This window comes from Nomascus leucogenys, chromosome 2, assembly GCF_006542625.1.
Source record: "Nomascus leucogenys isolate Asia chromosome 2, Asia_NLE_v1, whole genome shotgun sequence".
Lineage (NCBI taxonomy): Eukaryota > Metazoa > Chordata > Mammalia > Primates > Hylobatidae > Nomascus > Nomascus leucogenys.
Window position 1 is genome coordinate 143,947,949 of NC_044382.1, and position 23,471 is coordinate 143,971,419.

General features: G+C 43.1%; 1 protein-coding gene across 1 annotated transcript in view; it reads left to right on the plus strand.

Annotated features, from left to right (window-relative positions):
• Positions 1 to 23,471, plus strand: part of VAT1L (vesicle amine transport 1 like) — a 193,355-nt gene that overhangs the window by 22,883 nt on the left and 147,001 nt on the right. The window contains exons 2-3 of the mRNA XM_012505583.2: positions 5,244 to 5,373; positions 13,575 to 13,790. Coding sequence (XP_012361037.2) covers positions 5,244 to 5,373; positions 13,575 to 13,790 — 346 coding nt within the window. The remainder of the gene's footprint in view (positions 1 to 5,243; positions 5,374 to 13,574; positions 13,791 to 23,471) is intronic.

Below are 23,471 nucleotides of genomic sequence, written 5' to 3' on the forward strand. Positions count from 1 at the left end.
TGTTTGTTGACTTCGGTAGGACAAAAATAAAGGCAGCTAAACATCTCTCAGGAGACTTTACAGGGTGATATTCCTCACTTACTAGGTAACAGAAAAGAAAGTGTAGAGGCCAAGGCTAGCTTTTAACCCCTATATAAAGTCTAAGCATACAAGTCAATGTCTTTTTCTCAAGACCACCAAGCGTCTCTCCCTCTCTACCTAAGCTTTGATTTTGATAATGTTTGAAACAGAGCCCACAGGATAAAGGACCATCAAACAAACAGAGGATGAGAGCTGGGGACGGCTTCAGAGACTCAGCCAAACTCCACCGCGAATTGATGGCAGCACCGGGACTAAAACCCAAGCACCTGCATCTGTTTCCTTTTACTGTTTCCTTTCAGTCTTCTTGACCCTGAATCTTTTTTTTTTTTTTTGACAGAGTCTCGCTCTTCCACCCAGGCTGGAGTGCAGTGAAGTGATCTTGGCTCACTGCCTTCCAAGTTTAAGCGATTCTCCTGCCTCAGCCTCCTGAGTAGCTGAGACTATGGGCGTGCGCCACCACGCCTGGTTAATTTTTGTATTTTTAGTAGAGATAGGGTTTCACCATGTTGGCCAGGCTGGTCTCGAACTCCTGACCTCGGGTAATCCACCTGTCTTGGCCTCCAAAGTGCTGGGATTACAGGTGTCAGCCACCATGCCCCACCATTCCTGAATCTTAAAATTCTTGATTGCAGTAACATTTGATTTACTTGAGATTTTATGGTGTTATGGGATACACAATAAGCAAGGAGTTGGAAGACCTTTACTCAAGTGTCAGCTCTGTCACTGTCATGTACTGTCAGTGTTGTTGTGCCGCCTTTAACAAGTCAGTTTTCTTATCTGGGGCTTAATGTTCACATCAATTTAATGGAATTAACGGTATCCGCACTTCTTGCTTTTCTCAGCTGGTGACAAAGTTTAATGAGATACGCATGCAAGCACCTGGTAAACTTTGCTGTACCCTACAAACATAACAAAGTGTTACTATTTTAAGGAACTGTCCCCCAATTTTCCTATATCTTCCCCCACATGTCTTCAGATCCCTCATTCTATGTTTTGAGCTTTTCAGGGTCTCTTTTTTCAAACCTCTATCTTCATTCCTTCAAGATGCCACGTCTCAATAATAACTCTTTAAACCTAGCCTCTGACTAATAATTTAGTATGGGAAGAAAACTGAGACAGTCTTAGATTATTTATTAAAATTATACCAATCTTTGAGAAAAATAGGATTACCTGGCAGAGATTTACGTCAGGTACTTTCCAACACTATTTCATTTTTTGCAATGATCTCAAATGTTTCAGAGCTGTATAAAATTTTTACTCCATTTGTGGGCCTGAGTCATCAGGCATAGTGATTGCCACCCCCCAAAAACATTCTAACTAAGAATCATATTGCCTTAGAGAATACTGGAAACTGTAATTGTGCAAAACAGGGGCACTGACATGCCCCTGTTTTTATGCTTTGTTTTGTTTTTTTCTGTTGTGGTGGAAAAAGAAAAGGATTAGACTCAAGTTTTTAAGTTCATGGATTTCACTATTTACTATCTGTGTGGCCTTGGGTAAATAACTTATTATCTCTAAGCAAACGAAGTTATTTTTGTCTGAAGAAAAAAAGTAGAGTCAGCAATGTCTGTCCCAATGGGTGATTGGGAGTGATTGATTATGGTATTCGTTTGAGTTTGTATCTTTTGGTTTCATGTGACAGGGACCACAAAGGTAATCCAAGCAAAGAGCTTCTGCTGTAAACACATTTGTGAAGTAATGAAGGAACTCATGGAAATCAGAGAGCAGGGGGTGTGATGGAGCTGGACCTCCCCAAGCCCAGAGACTGGACCTCTGCTCATTCTAGGGAACTCAGCAATGGAAGTCTACAAAGCCACATCCTGGTGCAGAGAGTTGGATTGCCTCTGTTGCTCTTCGTGTTTTTTCTTTTAATTCTGCCATCTATTGTCTTTTCCACCTATGCTTCCCCAAAGCTCAGGTCAACTAGGTCTCTCTCACTCACTTCTGTCTTTTGACATCTTTCTGTTGCTAAGTCATTCTCTTGATGTGTGTTTCCCAATTCATAGTTTTACAGAGAACACCCAGTTCTTGGACTAGCTCGTTTATTCAGTTTAAGGAATGGGTTCCTCTCTAGATTATGAATGGCCACTCCTCCAATATTGGGCCCACATTGGTGCAATCAGATCTCTGCAAGGGGGAAGATATAAAGAGCTATAAACATGGCTCTTGTATGTGCAAGGGCGGGGCATAGAGAAGTTCCCCATGAAGAGGTAGAGTGTGTTGCCTAAGGGTTCAGGTTAGGCTTTGGATGAATTCAAATCCTGACTTTGACACTTTGAAAAGATGTGATGGCAAGCAAGTTACTTAAGCTCTCTGGGTCTCAATTGTCTGATCTGAAAACTTGGTATGATAGTTCATACCTCATAGGAGGAGTATTGATGAGTCTTAACTAACAAAAGTCAAGCACTTGGCACAGTTCTTGACACAAACTAAACTCTCAGCAAAAGCTAGCTATATCCGTCTCAGGAGAAACAGGTCTGATCCAACACTCGAGAGTACTCTGCTAACAATTATTTGCATCCCCTTTGTGTGGAGATAATCAATACTGACCTGTCCTAGTCTCCGTCTCCAAAATACACCTGCGTCCTAAAAATAGACGGCATTCTCCATGACCTGACAGAATCACCTAATGCCTCACTGAGGAAACAGGGTGCTACAGACTTTTGAAAAGTCAGTGTTAGCCTCTTCTCACTGGAATTTAAGTAGCTGGCTCTCAGTTTACCATCACTGGGCCCAGTTCATGCTGGATGGCGAATGCAGGCAGCCCAGTTGAGCAGTGTAATAAGTGTCGAAAATGAGGCCTTCTCCAGGGGGCTGCCATGTTTGCAGAAATGACAACTAATTTCTTCTAGCATTTTTCCAATAGGGCCTTGGGAAATCATTGGTTTTCATGCAAAGAAAAACACAGTAAGCTAAAATATACATGAAATGAGATGGAGTGCTTGATTCAGTTTGTGGAAATTTCCTTTACTGTTACACAGTGATGCTTTATTTATTTGGTTCTGTCAGAAAATCAGCCATTTTATACAAGTGAAGTTCAGAGATAGCTGAAGCTTTTCCATGTCAGCTGTGAAACTGTTTTTAACCCTTTTTTTATGAGTGTCTTCCTAAAATATGTCACATACTTCTGCCTTCTTAACGGAAGATGCAAATTTCAAGGCTAACATGTACTGAATACTGACTACGTACCTGGCACCACATGTCAGTGCTTTATGTGCATTAATTTTCCATGACAGCCCTGTGAAGTAAGTACTATCATAACTCCCACTTTACAGATGTGGAAACTGAGGCATGGAGAAGTTAAGTAACTTTTCACAGGTTATAGAGATAGAAGTGGTAGAATTGGAGTTTGTACCCCAGTCTCCCCAAGCTCTTAAGGAAGTGGCCATGTTATTGGATAACATTTCAGTTAATAAATAACCTGGATAACCACTAACCATTAAAGTAGGACCTTTGGGAGTCTACACATATCATTGAGAAATGTATCCATTACTCCAAATTCTTTGACTGCTTTTTAAAAGGAATTAGCACTCAAACTGGCAGCACGTATTTTTGAATATCCATGACCATTCCTTCATTCAGCAGATGTTACTTGAGTCCCTGCTATATTACTTTGGATCTGATGCGTGCCAGGCAAACTGGAAGCAGAGAAATATGAGGCATGCAGATGCCTTCAAGGAGGGCGCACTTCAGAGAAACACCAGCCAGGTTCAGTATGTGAAACTTCTCAAATTTGGGCTTGGGAAAGCTTTGAGAAGGTGGTCAGTTTTGAGCCCATACTTCAAGGAGGTCATCTTACTCACCTTTATTCAGTCCCTGTGTATGAGACTCATAAGTGAGACCAGTGGGCATAGATGGGGTTAGATGCTTTCTTGGGTCCAAAGAGACCAAGGAAGAAATAGGCAAGATGTGCTTAAGAACTAGTTCAAGTTGGCTGGGCACAGTGGCTCACGCCTATGATCCCAGCAATTTGGGAGGCCGAGGTGGGCGGATCACCTAAGGTCAGGAGTTCAAGACCAGCCCGGCCAACATGGTGAAACCCCGTCTCTATTAAAAATACAAAAAATAGCCAGGTTTGGTGGCAGGCGCCTGTAATCCTAGCTACTCAGGAGGCTGAGGTAGGAGAATTGCTTGAACCTGGGAGGTGGAGGTTGCAGTGAGACGAGATTGAGCCATTGCACTCCAGCCTGGGCAGCAAGAGCAAAACTCTGTCTCAAAAAAAAAAAAAAATTCATTAGAACCACATCTCTTGGGAAAAAATGCATGTTTAATGGGATAAGTTTTCCCATGTGATTAGCAGCAAATGAGTGTTAAATGGAATTCCCAAGAGTAGTTCTGATAAAATAAAAAGAGTCCAGGAGCATTGCTAATAGCATCATTGGAATCAAGTGTATGGTTTTCCATTATGATGACTTTGATATATTTTAATAATTTTCTTATTCCAAAAATAATGTGTTAATCAAAAATATCTAATAATATCTCTCATCTGGAAAAACTTAGATTTTTGAAACACTCCAGTATTCCCATATCTATTGGGGCATTCATTCGATCTCTCTTTGAGTCCCCTCTCCTCCAGTGGAACATAATGTAATCTCCTGATGGCTTATATTCACATTTATGGGAGCCGTTTATGCATAGTGCTGGTGTAAGTGTGTGTGATGACTGAGGAGAGGTGATTGGTTGTTTTGAGACCTTAGGTCTTCTTTCTCTTCCTCAGGCACTGGCTGGTGGCCATTGGGTCTGGCCGCTTTCCATGTGTCTGTTTATAACCACTTCCTGGTAAATTTTTTACCTTTGATTAAGTACTAGGAACTCTAATAGCCAGGCTAGTCAATATGTTTTTAGAGTAAGCGTAAATAGGCTCTGAGAGAAGACAAAGGGGCCATCTCTTGAATCAGTGTAAACTCTGCAACTACTGTTTTCATTGCCACGAATGTATTACTTATCTGCATAGAGATAACTGAATTTTGCATTATTGGTGACATCTAGCTAAGTGGCATTACTATTAGGGATACTTTGCCAGAAAGAAAAAAAGAAGACAGAAAGGAGCGAAGAAGGGAGGGAGGAAAGGAGGAAAAGAAAAGGAAGAAAAGAAAACCAGGTTGGTGCTTTCTTTTGGATCTCATTTTGAATTTCTCTCCTTTCACATTTGCTCTTCACAGTGGATTAAACTTCATTGACTTGATGGTGCGACAAGGGAATATTGACAACCCTCCCAAGACTCCCCTGGTGCCAGGATTTGAGTGTTCTGGGATTGTTGAAGCTCTGGGGGACAGCGTGAAAGGATATGAGGTAATGTTTCACTCTCATTTGAAGAGTAATATTCATTTGGAATCCATTGAGACAACAAAAGATGACGCAGAAAGAAATGTTTGAAATAACCTACAGCGTGCATTATTATTATTGTCTTCTTATTTGGACTGTTGACAACGTTTATAGTCATTAACGTCTCATGCCTTCTTTATGGACTCTCTTGGCTGCTCCTGGCAGCATTCTGGTGCAGGGGGCAGGACAAATCTTGTCTCCCCCTTTATTCATGTCACGCAGCTATTAAACAAAAATATTTGGCATTTGGATTAACTAACTGTGCATGGCCCCTTCCCATATCTGGAACTCTCATTTTCTGATCATCTTCAACTCAAAATGCAACTACAAAACATAGAAGTTTGGAGGAAATGGACTCTCTACTTTATAACTTGGCTCTTTCAAATAGTCACTTAACTGGTACATTTAAGTGATCATTTATAAATCCCTAACTATTTCAGGAATTGGGGAGGTAGCATTTTGGATGAAGAAGATGTTAAAGTCAAAGAGTGGAGGTACCTGATAAGTAGAACAGAATTGGCCATGGATTGATGGCTTTGGAAGTAGGGAAATAGGCAAAAAGGTTTATTATATTATGCTGATTACTTTTGTACGTGTTCAAAATTCTCCATAATAAAACCTTTTTTAATTTGTAATAAGATGTATGACGCTTCCTACTATTATAATGCAAATCAAATAGAAACCAGTCTATAAAAACTGAAAAACCATCCACAAGTCAATTGCACAAAATTGCAGTAGTTTGGAGGCAGAAAAACCAATGCAAATCAGGTACAAGGGCTCTTACTCATAACTAAGTGCTCCCCTAGGAAGGAATGAACATTTGAGAACCCACTATAATCAGAACCAAGGAGAAGTTATCTTTTTTAAGCATAGCCCTGCAAAGCAAAGATTGTTATCCCCTTGCAGATGAGGTTCAGGAGGGCTCAGTAATTTTCTGTGAGGTCAGAAGGGTAGTTAGTACCAGGTGAACCCGGATTCAAATCACCAGAGCTTGTTTATCCTTCCTACAGTCTCATGATCTTCACTCCCTACTCCCAGCCCCCAAATACTGCAATAATAAATGCAGGACAGGAGAACTAAAGAAGAATCCTATAAAATGCAGTGCCAAAATGCCCTTGAAATTGAATTTGAGCCTGCTTCTCAGTCTCAGCGTGTCTGAGCCTCAGTATCCTGTGAAAATATCAATATGCTCCAAATTCATTATGAAAAATGTCTGGAAATCTCATCCCACTTATCAGTATTTTTGCCAATGGTTTTCAGATAAGACAGCAGATAAATGTTGAGAAAGAGGCAGTAAATGAGCCTTTTCTTTTCTTTCATACGAATTTACATTTTTTCGTCCCCAGGTAAGCAGTGTAACCAGAGGCACACTATCTCACCCTGAAAGTGCTGCACATAAGAAATATTATCTTCTCTTCAATCCTCCACACGGTCCCCAAAGAAAAGATCATGTAGCTCACTCTGTTAACCCCGAGCATTGAATATATAACCAATTATTTTAGAATATAACAGGAAACAGGAACATCGTTTGACTTGGTTTAGAGGGAGAACTTACTATACTTGATTATGTATATTTTTCCTTTCAATATGACTTATCTTTTGCTAATTTGCCCTGGCTCGTTTACTATCAAGCCCACCCTTCAAAATCTCTCCCTTCCAATGACTTGTGGCTGCACAAAAAAATAAGTCACCTACTCCTTTCCAGTTAGGGTGTGATATGGGAGAAAACTGACACTAATATTCCGTCTATAATTTTGACTTAAGATCTTCAGTCATATTGGAGATGGAATTCCTTGCAGCAGCAAACGGAATAGCTCTCTTGGTTTGATAGATTGCAAGCGATGATGAAAAGCTGTCACTGGAGGCTGGGTAATAAAGGAATAACTTGGGTGCATTCTGGCCAGGACTGATTTTTTTTTCTTAGCAGAATCAAATAATGAGATGAAGTGGATATGTTTTAAATGTGCCTGCCTCTGGACTCTGAGGCTGGAGCTGAACCTATGGCTTGGGCATATTTGCTATTTTTGATAATGAAATGGAAGTGATGGAGCAAAGTCAAAGGAGAGATGTGGGAGCAGCCAGCCCTGCAGTGATGGCCATGAGCACCACTGTCAAGGTGGTTGAAATATTCTGTTCATTACCCTCTGTACTGACACTGGAGGCCATCAGCTACTCTGTGGGACTGAGGCTGTGTCTTTGGGTTTTCGTGATTCTGTGAAGAACAGGATGCTAGTATTAGACCCTAGTCATCTTCTGACGCATTGAAGATGATATTCTTTTCTTTTTTCTTTTTAGATGGAGTCTCACTCTGTCACCTAGGCTAGAGTGCAGTGCCACAATCTCAGCTCACTGCAACCTCTGCCTCCCGGGTTCAAGTGCTTCTCCTACCTCAGCCTCCTGAGTAGCTGGGATTACAGGTGCCCGCCACCACACCTGGCTAATTTTTTGTATTTATAGTAGAGATGGGGTTTCATCATGTTGGCCAGGCTGGTCTCGAACTCCTGACCTCAGGTGATCCACCCGCCTCAACCTCCCAAAGTGCTGGGATTACAGGCATGAGCCACCATGCCCAGCCTGAAGATGATATTCTTCACATTCACTAATTGGTCTTCACCCCTTCCAGGGATTGGGACACTCAATGATAGTGGGACAGTCTCTCTTTCCCCTCAGTTTCCTCCTTAGACAGCTGTTCCTCCTGCTTTCTGAAATATAATGAGTCAGTATTTAACTGCCGATTGCTAAACTGTGAATTCCATCAGGTCAGGAACCAATCTGTTCTTTTAAAGAGCAAACATGTATTGCTCTTTCCTCATTTTCCATGCACCATGTTAAGTGCATTGTGTATGTATCATGCCATTTAGTTTTCATAAGGACCCTTTACTAATATTATACCCATTTCAGAGCTGAGGAAACTGAGCCCTGAAAAGTTCAACTAATATTTCCACACTTTGTAGTTCCTCTGTTATGCACCCTTACATAACTTTGTTTCCTTTGGAGCATTTTTCTCAAGTGCAATGAATTAATTATTTGTATCTGGAATCAGACTATCTGAGGTCATTTCTTTCATGGTTTCAAGAGGATTCAGGTGGACTCCCACACCTGGTCAGATTGAACTTTTACCGAACACTAGGAGGAGATGACAACAGTCACGGTGACTCCCAGAGTTTCCGTGATTCTCCCTCTACAGATATATTCGCACTAAGAAAACTCACCGTGGCCTTGGCTGAGGCTACTTCCAGCTAGATGAACCAGTGCTGCTTTAGAATCCCCCTAAAATCAGCAAAAACACACATTTAGCTGAAGACCAAACCCCTTGCCAAGAAAAGGAAAGCTCATCGACACTCACATCCTCAAGCTCAAGCTCTGTAGGGCTGTTTCCCATTGTTTCTGTATCTTTTCCTGCGGCATAAGAGAAGGACCCTCAAACCAGCATGAGCCGTCAGTCAGGATAGCCTCCTGTTAGTAAGAGCTTGTCTTAGCAACACCAAGAAGATGGAAACTGGCTAGAACAAGGGAGAGCTCTACAGAGAGACAGATCTGAACTGGAAGCCTTCTGCTTCTGCTCTTCAAAGGCTCCTTCACCTTCTAGCCTCAATTTTCCAATCTATATAACGGGCACAGTAATAGTTCATTATTAGTCATGAACTTCAAGAACTACATGGAGTTCTTGTGGGAATTATATAAGGTCACATAAACAAAGGCACTTAGCGCAGATTCAGGAACATATTAGCTTTTGTTGTGGTAAATGCCATTGATTATTATCAATAACAATAGCTCCTAGCAGCCCCTTCCCCAGCAGAGTTTCCCTGCCCCAGCAGTCCATGCCCTAGCAGGGCATTCTAGTCAATTGCAGTCACTGGTTTTCCCCTTTAGACCTAGAGATGTTTCCTATGAGACTACTGAAAGCTTCTCCAGGATTGAATTTCTTCCCTTATTCTCTCCCACTTCCCACCCATGGAGAAGTTAGACGAGGTTCAGTTACTTGTAATTATCCATCAACCCATCACTCACTATGCACCAAGCATTGGGTCATGCATTGAGAATCCATAAATCAATAAGACCCAACCTCTGCCCTCAGAGATCTCCGTATTTAGAGAGGGAGCAAGTCATGTAAAAGGATAAGCCAATATAATGGGATCTGCATAGTTATGAAGGATTATATAAGGAATTAGGTGGACTTTTGTTGAAATCTTGTCCTCTTTTTTTTTTTTTTTTGAGATGGGAGTCTCACTCTGTTGCCCAGGCTGAAGTGCACTGGCATGATCTCAGCTCACCACAACCTCCATCTCACAGGTTCAAGTGATTCTCCTGTCTCAGCCTCCCAAGTAGCTGAGATTACAGCCACACCTGGCTAATTTTTTTTGTATTTTTGGTAGAGAAGGAGTTTCACCATGTTGGCCAGGCTGATCTCAGACCGCTGACCTCAAGTAATCTATGTTCCTCAGCCTCCTAAAGTGCTGGGATTACAGGCGTGAGCCACGTTGCCCAGCCTGAAATCTTGACTTTACCACTTATAATTGTGTGGTCTTGGGCAAGTTAATTAACTGCTCTGAGCTTTAGGTCCCAGTCCATAACATGGGAACAATAATAAAAGCTACCATAAGGAGTTGTCATAAGAGTTAAATGCAGTAATTTAATTTGCTGTCTACTCAGTGCCAGCAGACAAGCAGCACTCAATAAACACAGATACTAACAGCAATAAGAAGAGATGTCAGTTCTGCTCTTGTAGGGGAAGGTTGGTCGTCAGGGAAAGTTTTGGAGAAAAGAACATTTGAGCTGAGCTTTAAAGAAAAATCAAATATTTTCCCGAAAGAAAGAGAGCACCAAGTGCAGAAATAGCAGATACAAAAGCGTAAGGGTGTGAGCATGAAGCTTCCTGTGTTTCCTGCTGCTTTTCCAGCATGGCCATAAGGGAGACACAGGCGTCAATGCTGAATAGGCACAGGGGTTGATCCTTCCCTTCTCCTTTGCTCACATTGTCTGAGCTCCCACCCACTGCTGCCACTTTTTATTGTTAGCTGATGTTTTATTTTTATTTATTTATTTATTATTTATTTATTTATTTATTTTGAGACAGAGTTTCGCTCTTGTTGCCCAGGCTGGAGTGCAATGGTGAGATCCTGGCTCACTGCAACCTCTGCCTCCCAGGTTCAAGTGATTCTCCTGCCTCAGCCTCCCGAGTAGCTGGGATTACAGACATGCGCCACCATGCCTGGCTAATTTTGTATTTTTAGTAGAGACGGGGTTTCTCCATATTGGTCAGGCTGGTCTTGAACTCCCAAGACCTCAGCCTCCCAAAGTGCTGGGATTACAGGCATGAGCCACTGTACCTGGCCTGGCTAATCTTTTATTCTTAATTGTACCCTCTCTGGGACAGACTGCTGTCACCACCAGTGTGGAGAGCCACCCTCTTCCAGTATCCAAGAAATCTAGGGTCATTTAGGGGCTTGGGGGAGGAGAGAGAAGAAGACATGTGGGGGCTGAGCCACAGATAACATACAGATAAGTCTAGGCAAGGACCTCTCCCTCTCCAGAAGTCCTGGGAGGATTCAGAGAGGGGAAGACCTGCTTAGGTTCATGCCACGCTACCCAAGCATAAGGAAAGTAGATGCAAGGAGGCAGTGAGAATGTCCTCCTTGCCCAGCTGTCGGATCGTCACATTGATTAATTACTTGCCTCTTTTCTCAAAGCGAGCAGACTAGACTTTGCCTTGCTCTTGTTGCTGTCACAAGAGCCCCAGAAGACACACTGGGGCAGAGCAATTTGATTCTGTGGTTCAGGTGTCTTTCCTGAATTAGGTAACCCAAACCCCCAGCCCCGACAGAGCTGCCCTGGCAGCTGGAGCAGAGGTGGCCAGGCTCACTTAGAACATTGTTGATGCTGTCCCCAACTGTCTCATTCACCTGAACTTCTCATTACCCAGGTCTGAATGGTGCCAAGATCAGTCTGTTGTCTTTATACTATATCATCCTGTAGCCAAACGGACAATCAAGTCCTCTGGATCCCATTCCAGACACACACTGAGGCTGAAGCAGCTCTATTCCAAAATACACAGAACTGGCCAACCTGGAAAATCCCCAGGGTTTTGGGAGCGCTCACCTCCAGGCTACTCTGACATCCCTTGACCCCACCCACCATTCCCACACCCGAAAAATGAACTCTGTTATCTTTGGACCAATATCTGAAACATCGCCATCATAGTTTCATGCTTTTGGCTTAAGACTGCATTCTTTGCTGAAATATCCCTTCCAAGTAGATTTGCCTCTAAGCCCTATCACTCATAGCACTTGCCATATGAAAATATCAAGGAATATGAATAATTTGAAAGCATGAGCTATACCTCATTTACAGTTATATCTCCAGTGCCTAGAACCTAAGATCAAGAAGGGGCTTCATATGCAAGCATGGCGGGTGCTTATTATGATGTTATGGAAAAATACTTGGAATTAGACAGGCTTCACTCTGTATGTCATTAGGCAAGATATTCAACCATTCTTAGTCTCAGTTTCTTCATAATTATAATAAGAATAATATCCTATTAAGCTTTCATGTAGATTAAATAACTGACAAAACGAAGATTACAGTCTAGTACATTATGATTGTTTAGCAAATCATAGATTTTATAGTGATCAAATGTACATACAGAAAAACCTCTCGGCCGGGCACAGTGGCTCACGCCTGTAATCCCAGCACTTTGGGAGGCCAAGGCAGGTGGATCACTGAGGTCAGGAGTTCACAACCAGCCTAACATGGTGAAACCCCGTCTCTACTAAAAATACAAAGATAAATAAATAACCAGGCATGGTGATGCGTGCCTGTAATCCGAGCTACTTGGGAGGCTGAGACAGGACAATAGCTTGTACCTGGGAGGCAGAGGTTGCAGTGAGCTGAGATCGCGCCATTGCACTCCAGCCTGGGAAACAAGAGCGAAACTCCATCTCAGAAAAAAAAAGAAAAGAAAAAGAAAAACCTCGCGTGAGGAGAAATCCATTCTCCAACCAGGCTATAAGTTCCTCATGCTTGGCTATGGGGACTGCATTTTTGAGAAGTCCTAAAGGAAGGACAGAAGTTTGCCAGGTGAAAGGATGGTTTCAAAAGAATGAAGGAAGGCTCTGCATTGTTTTGCTACCTTCCTTAGATGCACTGACACTTCCCACGACTTTTGCTACCACCTAAATAATGTTCAGAGTTTCAAGGAATGGGTTCTCAACTAACCAACTTAGCTGGTTCTGGAGAGGAGAGGGTAGTGGCTGAAGATGGGTGGACAAGAAACATAGAGCTGTCAATGGTTCATTAAATCAGTTGTATTACTTGTGAAATGTACGTATTAGCTTTTTTCACTGCAAATGTATTTTTAAAGTTATTCGTTTCATCAAAGTATTAAAAAATGATTCTGGGCCGGGCACAGTGGCTCACGCCTGTAATCCCAGCACTGTGGGAGGCTGAGGCGGGCGGATCATGAGGTCAGGAGATCAAGACCATCCTGGCTAACACAGTGAAACCCCGTCTCTACTAAAAATACAAAAAATCAGCCGGGCGTGGTGGCAGGCGCCTGTAGTCCCAGCTACTCTGGAGGCTGAGGCAGGAGAATGGTGTGAACTCAGGAGGCGGAGCTTGCAGTGAGCTGAGATTACGCCACTGCACTCCAGCCTGGGTGACACAGCGAGACTCCGTCTCAAAAAAAAAAAAAAAAAAAAAAATGATTGTGATACTCAAAAATTTGGATAGAGTTCTCAAGTGTATGAGTCAGGAGAAACCGTGTGTTTGTACCATGGATAGCTCCCAATAAGGCTTTTTGCTTTTTTTGGAGATGGAGTCTTGCTTTGTTGCCCAGGCTGGAGTGCAATGGCGTGATCTCAGCTCACTGCAACCTCCACCTCCTGGGTTCAAGTAGTTCTCCTGCCTCAGCCTCCTGAATAGCTGGGACTACAGGCATGTGCCATCATGCCTGGTGAATTTTTGTATTTTTAGTAGAGACGGGGTTTCACCATGTCAGCCAGGCTGGTCTTGAACTCCTGACCTCGAGTGATTCACCCACCTCAACTTCCAAAAGTGCTGGGATTATAGGCATGAGCCACAGTGCCTGGCCAGCTCCCAGTAATTCTGTTCTCTCCTTGAGCCTCTATTATTAGGTAGCCTCCACTAACTCTGTGTTTCCCCATGCCCAGATTGGAGACCGTGTCATGGCATTTGTCAATTACAATGCCTGGGCAGAGGTGGTCTGCACACCAGTGGAGTTTGTCTACAAGATCCCGGATGACATGAGCTTCTCCGAGGCTGCTGCATTCCCCATGAACTTCGTCACAGCCTACGTGATGCTGTTTGAAGTTGCCAACCTCCGGGAAGGGATGTCTGTGCTCGTGCACTCAGCTGGTGGTGGCGTGGTAAGTCAGCTGTTTGTAACTTCTCTTCTTTAAGATCATGATGGTGGAAGTGGAGTGACACCACCCTGAGGTCTTATGTGAGCCATGTCCTTTAGTAGGAATCATCACTGTGGTTCTGGTAGAGTTCACATGGACAGCAGAGCCCATATAGATGATTGCATTGGGGATAGGATAAGCCTGAGAGATGTTTCTCTGGAGTTTTGGAAGGTCGCCAAAATGGCCTGTGAGGACACGATGGCTTTCAGAGATGGTTCCTGTTGAGAAGCATTCTCAACAGTCTTGGTATCATGATGAAAAGTTGTGTCAATCATTGTAAGATGTCTCACAAGTCATCTACTACTGCTATTATTTGAAATGACAAAATGGTCATTTTGTCAGTGACTTAGTTTTTTCAGTAAATTGCAGTGCACTTGAGATGGTTCCCACATTAATGACATTCTTACTAATTTGTATTCTGCTATATTTTCTTGACTGGGAGAAAGGTGGGCACAGATTGTACCAGCACACTAGAAATCATACATAAACCTAAGTACATTCATGAAAGTGGTTGCACATGTCAATGTCATCTGTCAGGTGTGTCTCTGCCAAGGGGGAGAATGGTGGAAAACAAAATTTCTGCTCTGGATTTCAGGGATGGCAGAAACTTCTCCCATGGTCTGTCTGTGTCTCAGTGCCAGTCATTCAGTGTATATTGCATGCCCGCTACATGGCAAGCACTATGTCTGTCATTGGTCTACCGGGGTCTGGGTGGAACATTAGTGTTTCTGAGAGTGGAAGGTACTACCCACTAGTTCAAAACATATTAATTAAATACATAGCATGTTCTAGACTCTGTGGATATAGAGGTTAATCCCCTATCTTAGAGGCTTTGAGAGGTTCTCAGAGTCACTAATTCTGTAGTTTGATGAACTCAGAAATAAACTCTTAGGATTTGGTGTATCTCAGAGATATTTCACTGGAGGTTTTGCTAGCATACCATTGATTTTAAAAAAGGAAAACTTGGCTTTCTGTAACTATCAAAACTCTATATAGTGTAGAGTACATTTCTGTTGTTTTTATCTAAGAAAACAAGTTCACATCCAGAACCATGAAGGCAAAGATAGGAAACTTTAGGAATGCCTTAAGAAAAATATCTTCAATCACTTTAGCAAATTTGCTGATACTTTTCGACCACGAATAAAGACATAATAAATGCTAAGCATCCCGTAGAAAAGAAATGGCTTTCAGTTCCAGCGAATCTGTTAACAGCAAGCAAGCCATTTAGAATGCTGGCATTTATGATCTTAGTGTGCTCAGCATGCAAAGCATTAGAGACTTGTTTTCATACTATCAGCATAAGCTTCAGTCTTTACAATGATGCTGGACTCAATTCTGCTGAGAATTAGTGTTTATACATTGACACCTATGACATTTCATTTCATGTTTTTATTTTTATTGTTTTGTTCTTGGAGCAAAGAAGAATGTATCAGGGGCATATGTCTTACAAAAGAGAAAATAATCTCGGAAGATAAAAAAGTTTTTATCATGCTCTATTCTGGGCTTACAGATGCTACCAACAATACTGACTAAAGTATAAAACAGGTGAAGGAACTGGGGAAAGTGGACATTGAGGGTTGGAAAATAAGTCAATGCATATAGCACAGGCTATGTTGTCCTAAAACTTTGCTGAAGATGAACAATTTTGTCTCTTAGCTTTCTAATAGTGAGTGAAAATAGGGGGACATGGTCATCCACGTGAACTAGTGTTCATTTGATTGAAATAAAGCAGTTACTAGGGGTAACCATAACTAACACTGGTTTTGGGGACCAGAGGACTCTTTCTTTCTCTGTGGTTTCTCATAAGAAATGTATGCTGAAATGCAATAAACATCCTCAACAAAGCTGTTACAGTAAATGCAACTATTTCCATGAAGTTTTTTCTTATGGTTCACTGCTAATGTAATCTAAGACCATCAGTGTAAAGCAAAATTTAGTGAGAGCATATATTCTGGGGCCAAAAGGATGTGGTCTGGTTTAATCTTAAGACAGAGTTGAAAAACGCAGTTGGACCTATCTCTCAGATGGACTGATCTCTTTCAATAGTGTTCTCTCAAACGAGATTTGATAGGTGGTGAGTGGCAGTTCAAGGTTACCATTAGAGAAGAGATTTTCGGCCAAGTGCAGATCCACATATGTGAACACTCTGCTGAGCTGGGATGAGTTGGGCACTGTCTTACAAAATCTAAGGAGTCCTGCAGAGAGCCCACACCATCACACTCCCCTGCAGGGAGAGACCAGTGACTCCATGGTATCTGTATGTTACCTTACCTGGCAAAAGGAACTTTACAGGTATGACTAAAGTAAGGACGTTGAGATAGGGAGGTTATCCTGCATTATTCAGGATGACCCAGTGTCATCACAAGAGTCCTTAAAGGTGGGAGTGGGGGCCAGGCGCGGTGGCTCACACCTATAATCCCAGCACTTTGGGAGGCCGAGGTGGGCAGATCACCTGAGGTCAGGAATTCGAGACCAGCCTGGCCAACATGGAGAAACCGCCATCTCTATAAAAATACAAAATTAGTTGGGCATGGTGGGGCATGCCTGTAATCCCAGCTACTTAGGAGGCTGAGGCAGGAGAATCGCTTGAACCCGGGGAGGCAGAGGTTGCAGTGAGCTGAGATCTTGCCATTGCACTCCAGCCTGGACAACAAGAGCAAAAGTCCATCTCAAAAAATAAAAAAAATAAAAAATAAAACAGTAGGGAGTGGGAAGTAGAAGAATCAGAGAGAGATTGAGAGAAGCTACACTGCTGGCTCTGATGGAGGAGGAGCCTGTGAACCAAGGAAGCAGGTGGCCTCTAGATGCTGAAGAGGCAGGAAACGGATTCACCTCTGGAGCTTTCAGAAGGAACACAACCCTGCTAAGACCTTCATTTTAGCCCAGTGAAACCCATTTTGCCCTTCAGACCTCTGGCACTTTAATATCCTAAATCTGTGTTTTGAGCTACTAAGTTTGTGTTAATTTGTTACCACTTATGAGAAACTGATACTACCACTTTCCCAGGGCTGCCTCTCTCCCTCCCTTTTCATTATGGCCGGCCAGCAGAGGCCTGAAGAAAATCAAAGTAGCGAATTGCAGAACTAGGATTCCTACCTCAATTTGGCTGATTCCAAAACCTCTTCTCTTTCCATTCAGCAACCCAAAATGTTGGGAGAGCCAGCCCAGATTCTTCAGTCCTTCATTTAACAAATATTGGTTCAACCTCTACCCAGTGCTCAGCATAGATGTCTTCAAGATCCAAAAGACAGGCCCAGGTACATATTTCCTAATTTGATGTTGATGAGATGACAAAGAAGATTAAACCTAGTAATAGCTGGGGCAAAGTTTCCTAAATAGGGTTATGTAAAGTGTGTAGCCCTAATGGCACCAAGACTTCTGTCCAAGTTTCATCAAAGGCTGAGATGGGGAATTTGCAGACAGCATATGAGGAATACCAAACTTAGCTATGGTTTTAAGGAAAACTGAATACAGCATGGAAAAATAATTCAATCCGGAGCAGGATACACTCTCATTGGAATTGCCCACTGCCTCCATGCTCTGTCATATCTTTGAGGACATTGTTTTCCTCTGACAATAGCATGACAAGATGGCCCCAAATGGCAGTGCTCTTAGTAAGATCTTTAGAAACTGGTTGAAAATTGGGTCACAATCCTTTAAAGGAAAAGTAACAAAACAAGTAACAGAATGACACTCATGTTGGGACCTCAAGAGTTTTGTTGCCAGTTCTGTTTAATAAGCCTTGCTGATGAAGCTGCAATGACTCTGAGCCTCTTGATCCGGGTGTGCTCAGTTTCTGGAGAGTGGCATTACTATTCCTGTGAGGTTATTTGCATTTGTGTCTGATATCTGATGCTTTGTAGTTTTCAGAGTCCTCTTACCTTTATCATCATATCATCTGAGCAGAGATTACTATAGGCAGTGAGCAAACATCATTCCCATTTTACAGAAGTGGAAGCTAATGGTTAGAGAAGATGAAGTGAGCCTAGGTGCCAGCATGTCCCCCGGCTTCCTGATCCCATTTGATGCTGTCACTGCTCCACCACCCCCAGCCAGCCCCTAGAGGGACATGAGATGCACCTCCATTCTGTGCCTTTTCAGAAACTGTCTCAGGGAAGATAAGGCAAGATCAGCACTCTCCCCTCCAGCCACCCTGACCTTCTCATCCTACTCAGAACACTCTTTATCTTATGGTGTACTCCTAATGTAATCTAATGGCATCAAAGTAAGCAAAATTTGAAGCTCTGAACCTCTGTGCCTTTTCATATGCTGTTTTTTTCTCTCCAAAATGGTATTCTCTCCCAATTCAGATGTCAGCTCCTCTGGGAAGCCATACTGTCCTCTCTTGTCTGGGTAGCCTTAACCCTTTAATAAAAGCTATAGGAGAATCCTTACAGCCTTTTATTTGGTTATGGTTTGATATGGTTTGGCTGTGTCCCCACCCAAATCTCATCTTGAAGTATGGCTCCCATAATTCCTACATGTTGTGGAAGGGACCCAGTGGGAGGAGTCTTTCCCGTGCTGTTCTTGTGATACTGAGTAGGTCTCACAAGATCTGATTGTTTTATAAAGGGGAGTTCCCCTGCACAAGCTCTCTTCCCTGCCACCATGTAAGACATGACTTTGCTCCTCCTTTGCCTTCCACCATGATTATGAGGCCTCCCCAGCCATGTGGAACTGCGAGTCCATTAAACCTCTTATTCTTTTTTGTTGTTGTTGAGATGGAGTCTCACTCTGTCTCTCAGGCTGGAGTGCTGTGGCACAATCTCAGCTCACTGCAGCCTCCGCCTCCCGGGTTCAAGGGATTCTCACGCCTCAGCCTCCTGAGTAGCTGGGATTACAGGCCCGAGCTACCATGCCCAGCTAAGTTTTGTATTTTTAGTAGAGACAGGGTTTCACCATGTTGGCGAGGCTGTTCTCGAACTCCTGATCTCGGGTGATCCGCCCGCTTCGGCCTCCCAAAGTGCTAGGATTACAGGCGTGAGCCACCACACCTGGCCAAACCTCTTATTCTTTATAAGTTACCCAGTCTTGGGTATTTCTTTATTAGCAAGGTGAGAACAGAATAATACATGGTTCATCCTCCCAGCAACATTTCATGGGCAGAGTTATCATCTACTGAAGGCTGGGTTGTTTGGTAAGAAGAAGACAGGCAAACCTGAATCCAGTCTTCAGCTCTGTCATTTAATAGGTGGTGGGGGGACACTAGGCAAAGAACTTAGTGTCTATAAAATGAAAATGGTAACATTTACCTCACATAAGGATTAAGGGAGAAACAAAGGGCTTAGCAGAATACTTGACATATAGTCTATAAATGGTAAGAAGAGAGGGGATGAGGCACAGAAGAAAGACAGCAGAAGGGAGGGAAAGGTTTCTTTATATTCATAGTACTGGGCACCTATCAGTGGCTGAATAAATGTTTATTGAATTACTCCTGGCCAAATATTTGATGTGGAAAAGGTGCTGCTTCCATGTGTGTGTCATACTCCCTGAGATGATGAGAATGACATTTTACCTTTCTGATATTCTTTCCCCAAACCCATAACCCCAATTTAATCATGATAAAACATAGTACAAGCCCAAAACGAGGGAAAGTCTATAAAATACCTGACCAGTACTCCTCAAACCTGTTACGGTAATGAAAACCATAGGAAGAGACTGAGAAACCATCACAGATGAGAAGAGACAAAGGAGCTATGAGAAATACACGCAAAATGTGGTTTCCTGGACTGAAAAGGGCCATTAATGGAAAAACTGATGGAATCAGAATAAAGTCTGCAGTTTAGTTAACCGTTTGGTATCTGTGGTTTCTTCTGTGTTTTTTGTTTGTTTGTTTGTTTTTTGTTTCTCTTTTTCTTGGAGACGGAGTCTTGCTCTGTCACCCAGGCTGGAGTGCAGTGGCTTGATCTCGGCTCACTGCAACTTCTGCCTCCTGGGTTCAATTGATTCTCCTGCCTCAGCCTCCTGAGTAGCTGGGACTACAGGCACCTGCCACCATGCCTGGCTAATGTTTTTTTTTTTTTTTTGTATTTTAGTAGAGACGGGGATTCACCTTGTTGCCCATGCTGGTCTCGAACTCCTGAGCTCGGGCAATCCACTCACCTCGGCTTCTCAAAGTGCTAGAATTATAGGTGTGAGCCACCGTGCCCAGCCCCAGTGTTGTTTCTTTAGTTTTGATGTGTACCATAGCAATGTCAGGTGTTGGCATTAAGGAAGTATGGGCAAAGGGTATCTTGGAAATCTCTGTATTGTCTTTTCAATCTCTTGGTAAAACTAAAGTTATTCCAAGATAAAGAGTTGGAGAGAAACACGGAGAGACAGATTATTTTACCCAAAGGACTCCACAAAGGCAAATGACTTTTCAAATTCTTTCACCTCCAGCTCTACCATGATGTGGTCTTAGCTTTCCCTACCATGAGGACAGTTTAGAGACAACCTAAAGACAGCTGTAACTTCCTGTAGTCTGGTCCCAATTGCAGGTCACAGGAAGGGCTGGAAGAAGCATCCCTGGATCTCTACTGAGCTCAGTTGAGGTTTTCTCGACAGGCATCCAGCTAAGACATTTGGGGAAAATACTAAGCAGGCTGAGAGAAGCTTCTCTGATCACCACAGCCTTGGCTGAACCATAGACCTTGGAAAGGAAAGCAGAACTTAACTTTCAGATGGAGTTAAATTTGGTAACTCAATGATTAAATTCTATTCGTTATGTATGAGGCATTTCCCAGTGTCATTCAAACTATTTAAAAGGATAAACCACACAAGGGAGGGGAAGAATCTATAAAGGGGGCATTATGAGGCCTTTCCACACCATCTGTGTGCCTGAGTACTTGTGGTCCTCCCTGAACCAACACCATCTTATCATTAAACCACAAGAGCATGGAGCAAGTAAGGATCTTCAGTGGCTGAAGGATTTGGACATGCAGGATACAGTCATACAGTTTTAGCAGAAAAGATAAAACCATCTATAGCATCACCACAGGAGTATATTTTGATGAAAAGAAAACCATCATTGACCCTAAAAGCCACCAATATCTACCCAGTTACTCAAGTCAGCAACCCAAGAATCATGGTTTGCTCTTCTTCAACATGCTACAAGTTTCCAAATCCTATGATTCATTCATTTACTTATTCACTCATTCAACATATATGCAGTGAGGGCCTACTGTGTTCAAGACATTGAATTAGATGCTAGGAATTCAGTAGGGAATAAGACAGATTCTCTTCTTTCAATGAGAAGCCCTATACATTGATGGGCGTATAAATCAAATAGTCACATGGATAATTTTGCCAAGTGCTACACCAGGGAGATACAAGGTGACATGAGTATTGAGAACAGAGACCTGACCTGCACCAGAGGAGGTGAGGGGTGGAATCAGGGAAGGCATCCCCAGGGAAGTGGCATTTAACTCTAAACTGTGGATGATAGGCAGATAAACTGAACAAGCGTGGAGGACAAGGGTCTTCATGAAAAGTGGTAGTGGGCTGGGCGCGGTGGCTCACACCTGTAATCCCAACACTTTGGGAGGCTGAGGCGGGCAGAACACGAGGTCGGGAGTTCGAGACCATCCTGGCCAACATGGTGAAACCCCGTCTCTACTACAAATATAAAAATTAGCTGGACGTGGTGGCATGTGCCTGTAATCCCAGCTACTATGGAGGCTGAGGCAGGGGAATTACTTGAACCAGGGACTCAGAGGTTGCAGTGAGCCGAGATCACACCATTGCACTCCAGCCTGGCGACAGAGTGAGACTCTGTCTCAAAAAAAAAGAAAAAGAAAAAAAAAGAAAAGTGAAAGTGGGAATGGGCATTCAGGAGAGGTGAGGGGGGCTTCATTAGAAGTGGAGGTGGGCTGGGCTTTCATGAGACATGGAATGGGGGTAGGCTTTCATATAAAGAATTCCGGACAGTAGGGCGTTTCTTACATCACCTAACTCTCTCTCTTCCATCCACTGCTGTTTTACTTCTGGCCCCAGTATCTCTCCCCACGTGACTGCAGCAGCTATTCAACAGGCTTCCTTGTCAGTTTCCTCTCCTTAATCTTTTCACTCCTTACTTGCAGCCGGAATGGTTCTCCACGAGTACCAATCTGTTCTTGTCACTTCCTGTTGCTACTCCACAGCAGCTCCCATTGTTCTCAGGACAAGTTCAGGCCCCTTAGCTTCTGGACATGCACAGCTCTCATTATCTAGGCCCTTGCCTTCCCTTCTCTTTCTCTCTCTCTCCACTTTCCCTCTATTTCTCCTTAGTTCAGTAATTCCAAAGGACTTGCAGCCTCTGTAAGTTGTGTGGCCCTTGCCTATTCTATAAAAGCTTTGTAATCTGCTTTTATGGACAGAATTGCTGCTTGTAAGCAGCTGCCCAGCCAGAGACTACATTTTTAAACCATCTTCCCTGCCGCCTGCCCTAGTACCTAGCAGGGCCCATGCATCTAAGTTTGGACCAACGAAACATGGACAGAGGTAAGCGATGCACATCACTTCCAGGCCTGCCCCGTCCTGTGAGATCCTCCATGATCTCTCCTTCTTTCTCTCCAGTTTTCTAGTAGGTGTTGAAGTCAACCTGGGAAGCCCATGTTAAAGATTACAGAGCCTTCTTCGGCCTGGGACCCCGAATAACTCCACTCTCTTCTCCTATCCCCCGTCTCTACCCAGTCCCTGCATTTCAGCTTTATGTGACCAAGGGAGAAAAAAAAGAAGCTTCTGTTGTCTTAAACCACTAAGATTCCAGGCCCTTGACATCACCTAGCATGTATTACGCTTTTCTGCATCCCAGACTGCATCTTCCTCATCCCTCCATTTTCCTAAGATTAATGGCCTGGGCCCTGGAGTCAGTCTATGTCCAAAGCTTACCACCATGGGCAAAATACTTCTCAGTTTCCTCATTCACGTCATGGGAATAATAACAATGCATTTATTCCTCAGAAGGTCTCTATGTATGTTAAATGAGCTGATGCTTGGGAGACACTAAACATAGGACCAGGCATAAAGTAAGTGTTAGCTATCATTATTATTGTTATTGTTATTCCTATTAAGTGTTGATTTGCTTTTTTTTTTAATTTCATTCCCCCAAACCTATAAGCCCCTCCATCAAAGCAACTGATTCTTATTCTTTTTGTGTCTGGTTCCTGCCATGTAGTAAATGCAGTAAATACTTGTGAATCAAAAAGCTGTCACAAGCCATTTTTTTCTATATTCTAGAAGAGTTATTTGCTGAACTAAGGAGAGCCCTGCCAACTGAGTTAATCCCAGAGGGAGGAAAAATCATTCCCAGTGATCTTGTAAATTTAAATCTATTAAGCAGTCTTTGGGGTTCTTTCTCATGCTATCCAACAGTCTGAATATCCTTTCCAGATATTTTGGCTGCCTCTGGTATGTAATATTCATTAAGTGAGGTCCCCTTTTCATGGCCCCTGTGGCTGTCCCAGCATCACTCCATCCATGATCCCATGGTCCAGCTGTGCTGAGTCCATTTCCTTCAAGGCCCCAACTAGCAGGCAGTGCATGGGGTCTCAGAGCTGGAAGGGAATTAAGACATACACTCACTTTTGTCAGTCAAGTACTATGTACCAGGCTCTTCAAACATGCTGTTCACGGCGGGGGGTGGTGGCTTACATGTGTAATCCCAACACTTTGCGGGGCCAAGGC